Genomic DNA, 5,459 nt, shown 5'->3' on the forward strand with positions numbered 1-5,459 from the left:
TCTGGGCTGTTGTCTCTGAGAACGGAGCCAGGCTGTCTTCAAGCTGGATACTTGCAGTGGGGGTCTGGTTGCCCCCTTCCCCACCATGTAAGCTCCCCAGCAGCCACTCCAAGTCCACAGAAAACCCAATTCCCTGGTGGCCTGTGGGCCCGTGAAGGCAGATAAGGAGGGAAACAGGAAGTGAAAGGCCCTCGGGGCTGAAATAGATGAGAAAGAGACAGAGCTCTCCTTCCAAGGGACCAGAACCCCGCCAGGAAGGCCCAGGGCCATGGGCTGTGCTTGCTGGTACCAGAGGGGCTCCGGTTATAGCCACCAGGGCTATAACCACTTTCTGCCTCAGTGCCCCCCTTCTCCCTTTCGCTTCTCACTCTAAGGCAAGTCAGAGGCTGCTCTCCCCAGGCTTTCCCTAGGAAGTGGCCTGGAGCTGCTTCCAGAGAGAAAGCAGTCTGTTTCGGTTCTCAGAACTGAGGGGTTATCAAAGAGCAGTTTGGTGGCTGAAAATCAAGAGACCTTGGTGCTAGTCCTGCAGGTAGGGGAGGTGGCTGGAATTCTCTTTCAACTTCTAGCTCTGACTCTGGTTCCAGCACTGCCTTCCTGAGAGCTCATCCTGCGTCCCCCAGCCCCCTCCACTCCGCTCCCCCCACCCCAGCCCAGGGTTCAGGGAAACCTCTCAGGCAGCATCCAGGAGTCATGCCGACCTTTTCCTGCTCTCCGCAAGCAGTCCCACCCAGACAGCTGCCCTGGTCGGAGGGTCTTAGTCCACCAACTCAGTCCTGCCTCCAGGATGCAGCCGCAGTGCCTAGTGGGACAGGCAGGGATGGAGGCTGATGGAAGATGGAAGCTTGCCAGGAAGCAAGCACACCCTTCTGCCACCCCAAAGGGAGCGCCCAATCAGGAGCCGTTGGCAAGGCAAAGAGAGGCCAGTTCTTGCAACTGAATAATACTGGATTTATTAACTATTCTTCTGAGTTCTAATAGTCCTTCCACCACAGTGTCATTCCAAAAGCGTATGTGTACGTCACTTAGCCTCCCACACAGACTAGTTCTGAGCTTGATGTTAGGGTACCGAGATCCAGTGGCCTGGGCAATTCTGCACAATGATGAAAGCAACAAGAGTTGGGAAAAGAAAATGGTTTAGAAAAGTCTCTTCTAAAGTGGAGTGAGCTCGAGAGGACCCCAGCCCAGCGTCAAAGCTCTGGGGCTGACAATGAGTAGGAAGAGCAGGAGAGCAAAATGCAGGGACACAGGGAACTTCTGCACAGAGCTGGGCCCAGTAAGAATCTGCAAGAACAGCAAGTCAGTCAAACACAATTCAGTGCAGACAGGAAAGATCTGCTGTGGGTTTTTTTTTTTTAAGAACATTGCTTTCAACCACCAAGCCCTTGGCAATTCGGTGGAGATGAGCCCTCATGGTTGTTTATTCAATAAGGAAGGAGGGCCCCAGGGTGACAATGAACCAGAAAGTCACAGGTCAGCGACATTTGAAAGATGACAGCACCTCCTACCTAATGTTCAACCAAGACCTTATTATGTTCTGAAGAAGCCAAATACTTGTATCCTTACACCATTAAAAAAAACTCCATGAAGGTGGCACCTGGGTGGCTCAGTGGGTTAAAGCCTCTGCCTTGGGCTTGGGTCATGGTCCCAGAGTCCCGGGGTGGAGCCCCACATTGGGCTGTCTGCTCAGCGGGGAGCCTGCTTTCCCATCTCTCTGTCTCTGCCTGCCTCTCTGCCTACTTGTGGTCTCTGTCTGTCAAATAGATAAATAAAATCTTAAAAAAAAAAAAAAAAACCTGCGTGAAAATTAAACACAGACAGGGAATAAGTGAGCAAGCCAGGATCAGGAAACAAACAAACAAACAAACAAAAAAAACTGAGTTTGTACTTGGGATGTCCAATTATCCCCCATCCCACCCCAGATCCTCTCCTTTTGGCTTTTCAAGTGCATCTGTATTGTTCCACCGCCCAGACAGTGGTACTGAGGAGAGGCAGGTGTATGGGAAGAAACGAGTAGGGGGAGGGCAAAACACCCCAAAATGAAAGCAAATCTCATCAGAAGAAAACAGTGCAGGTCCCAAGCTTCAGAAATTATAAACAAGGGGTTGGAGACTCCTATTGTTCAGAACAGAGCAGAAGCTCTCTGAACTTGGGAGCCTTAACTTGGAAGATCTTGGGGTCCTTAGTGAAGACAGGTCTGGGCTCCTGCTATTCCAAATCCGAGTTTTTGTGTTTACTGTCCCTCACTTCACTGCTGGGAAATGACTTCAAGTATCCGGATTTAACATACTGCTAGAGGAAGAGGGTTCCATGGGTCAATGCACACAGAGGGAGAAGTACATTGCGACGATCCCTAGTAAAACCAGAAGTCCAAACTGCTAGCCCGGGCGCCGCGAGGAAAGCTCAGCGCTGCCACCAGGGGGCACCAGAGATCACGTCCAGCGCAGGGCGCGGGGAGAGGGCGCGGCCTTGCAGACCTTAGGGAAGTGGAAAGATTTGGGAGGAGTCTGACACCTACACCAGGGCCGCTCACCTCCGGGACCAGTATCTCAGCACAGATCACTCTCGCTCCGGGCAGTTTCCTTAGAGTTCACGTGAGAAACCTTCCGTTCTGCAAAGGCGTATATAGATCAACGTCTTGAAAGGACCCCACTTCAGACGGGTGAGGCGCTGCACGTTCAACCTTCAGGGTTCACAAAGAGAGCCCCCAGGCGCCAACGATCCTGCGGGCTGGACGCACAGATACCTGTGCTAGCGCTTTCGCAAGATCTTGGGGCACGCGTTCTCCAGATCGGCTAAAACTCTCCCCACCCCCGCCAGCCTCTCAGGCCTGCACAAAGGGGAAGGCAGGGAGGGAGGGAAGAGGAAGGAACCTGCCGGGAAAGGGCATTTAACCACCTCTCCACGGTTGCCTCTGACTCACTAATCTGCCCAGTAATGAAGCTGGGCCGGGCCAGCGTCCCACGCGCCTCCTCGGCAGAGGCAGGGGTCCTTGGTCTCGACCTCCAGCATCCATCATCCGCCCTGCCCTCCATTAAAGGCCCAGCGAGAAGCAGGAGCCCTTTAACAGCCCCCTTCCAGCTCTCTCAGGAGTTTGATGTAATTTAAACCCGGACCTGCGGCTCGTGTGGGCTTCCCGACTCCCGCGCGCCGCCGTTTAACGTGGCAAACACTTCAGTCAATTATCCCCCTCGCAGAGCTTCTATTTAAAGAGATATTGTCAGGTTCTTAAGCCTCGGATCAGACCCGCTGCTTTCGGCTTCATATACAAAGACTCAAAACACGAGTTCTTTGAGGATTGGAAGAAATACAATTAAACCAAGCCTTCCCAACCATTCCACCCTAGGGGGGAACCCACGTGCACTGCCAGGGGAGCTGGGAAGTGGTGGGAGCAGGGAAGGGCCAAGTCCTTTCCATTTCAGGCTCTAAGAGTGAGAGGAAATAAGGCTGGACCCTGAGGGGTGAGACCTCAAAGGTAAAACTCAAATGCCGCCCAGCTGAAGCTGGGCTCAGGTGCTGGGAGCTGGGCTCCACAGGCGTTGCTATAGTCCAATGACCCCACATCATGAAGCTGAAAACTGGGTCTGCCGGTGGGAGCTGAAATTACCCAGAAGCTATTTCAGGGGACAATTAGCCTTCAATACCAGGGCCTCTCCCACCCCTAAATATGATCTCATCTTCTGGAGGCAGGAGCTTTTCCCCCAGAAAACCTTAACCTCCAGATTCCTTCATAATCAGCCCTCCTGTCCAGAAGGGCTCAAAGACTGGTCTCCTTGCTTTCTGTCTCCAACACCTAGGAAGGGAGACTTCAGTAGCCTGCGGCATTACGGGGCACATCACTAGGCAAAGGGGGAGACTAGGTCTTTGTTCTACAAGTCAAGCTCTTCTGCTGCCTGGCTGCCGATGTATGAAAGGGGTAAGGAGGAGGTGACCCAGCAGGAGTCGGCAAGGCTCAGAACCGAGCCTTAGGGCTCAGGGTAGGGGGTCCATCTTCCTGGCTGAAAGGCTGTCTAGTCTCCAGAATCCATCTTCTATTCCTCCCCTCTAGGACAGGAAAGGTACGCTGTAGGGAAGGTGAGAGACCTAGGCAGGGAATACCGACAAGCATAAATAAATAAATAAATAAATAAATAAATAAATAAAATAGGGCTTCTTTTCAGAGAGAAGATTAGGGGTCTTGTCTGGGCAGTGGGGACAGATTATGGGATCACAGGCCAGGGAAACTGCTAGGAAAATGAGGGACTTGGAAAAAAGAAATCCCAGCAGAGGAGAGACATAAGAAGAGGAGGAGCAGGGCTCAACCTCGACGCTGTTTACCGCTGAGCGTGCAGCACCACGGCCTCCGTGTCCCCCTGCCAAGGCTGAGGCCCAGGCACCGAGTGGGGCAGAGCGTTGGCCTCTAACTCCGCGCCGCTCTCGGGCCCTGAGGCCTCCCCGACCAGGCTGGGGATGTCTGGAGCTGTGGAACGTCGGCGCAAACCCAAACGGCCAGAGCCGGGGCCGCCCTCCGGGTGGGGGCTCAGGCCAATGGGGGCTTGCACTAAGGTCGGAGGCGCTCCCTCCAGCACCTCCTGCGAACGCCACCGCCCGGACCCTGAAGACTGGGGCGAGTGTTGTCGGGCCATCAGTGCTCCCGCCCGCAGCCGAGCCGCTTCCTCCTCGGTTACAGCACCCAGTGCTAGGCTCATGCTCCGGCCCAGCTCGGGCCTCTCGCTGCCCTGTGCGCGGTGCCGGCCGGAGCCCTTGCCCCCTGACCCAGCCTCGCCGCCATGACCGTGGCCGCCGGCAGCTCGCGCAAAGCGCGCCAGGAGAGGCCGAGGTAAACGGCGGGGACTGGGTCGTCGGCGCTCCGGGCTGGGCGCGGGAGCCGGACGGCCGGGGGGGCTGTCGGAGTTGGAGCCCCGGGCCGCGGCGGCGGCAGCTGCGCGGCCCCAGGGCCCGGTGAGGGCTTGCACGCAGGTCCCGTGGCCGCGAGCGGCTGCCAGCTGCAGCGCGGTGAGACCCGCTCGGTTGGTGCGGTCGAGGCGCAGGCCTAGGCGGCGGAAAGAGCGCACCAGGAACTCGAGCACCGCCCCGTGGCCGCACGCCGCCGCCCACATCACTGGGCTATTGCCCGCCGAGTCGGCCGCTTCGGGGTCGCCGCTGAACTGCACCAACAGCTGCACCGCGTCCAGGTGGCCGCGCTCGCACGCCAAGCTGAGCGCTGTGCGACCGCGCTCGTCCCGCAGGTTCACGGCCGCACCCTGCTCCAGCAGTAGCCTCACGAAGCGCGAACGCAGCGCGGGGTCCGGCAGCCCCACCGCCACCATGAGCGGCGTGCGGCCCTGCTCCGCGCGGCAGTCGATGATGCTGCGGTCCAGCGCATCCAGTACAAAGCGGGCCAGGTGCACTTTGCCCGCTTGCATGGCCTCCAGGAAGGTGCGCGTACCCGCTCGGGGGCACAGGTCCTTGGGCTTGAGCAT

At 56.8% G+C, this 5,459-nt stretch overlaps 1 protein-coding gene across 1 annotated transcript; it reads right to left on the reverse strand.

Moving 5' to 3' along the window:
- Positions 1 to 4,310: 4,310 nt before the first annotated feature.
- Positions 4,311 to 5,459, reverse strand: ANKRD63 (ankyrin repeat domain 63). The gene has a single exon (XM_059371174.1). The coding sequence runs from the start codon at positions 5,457 to 5,459 to the stop codon at positions 4,311 to 4,313; it is 1,149 nt and encodes a 382-aa protein (XP_059227157.1).

The sequence above is a fragment of the Mustela nigripes genome, chromosome 13 (genome assembly GCF_022355385.1).
Source record: "Mustela nigripes isolate SB6536 chromosome 13, MUSNIG.SB6536, whole genome shotgun sequence".
NCBI lineage: Eukaryota > Metazoa > Chordata > Mammalia > Carnivora > Mustelidae > Mustela > Mustela nigripes.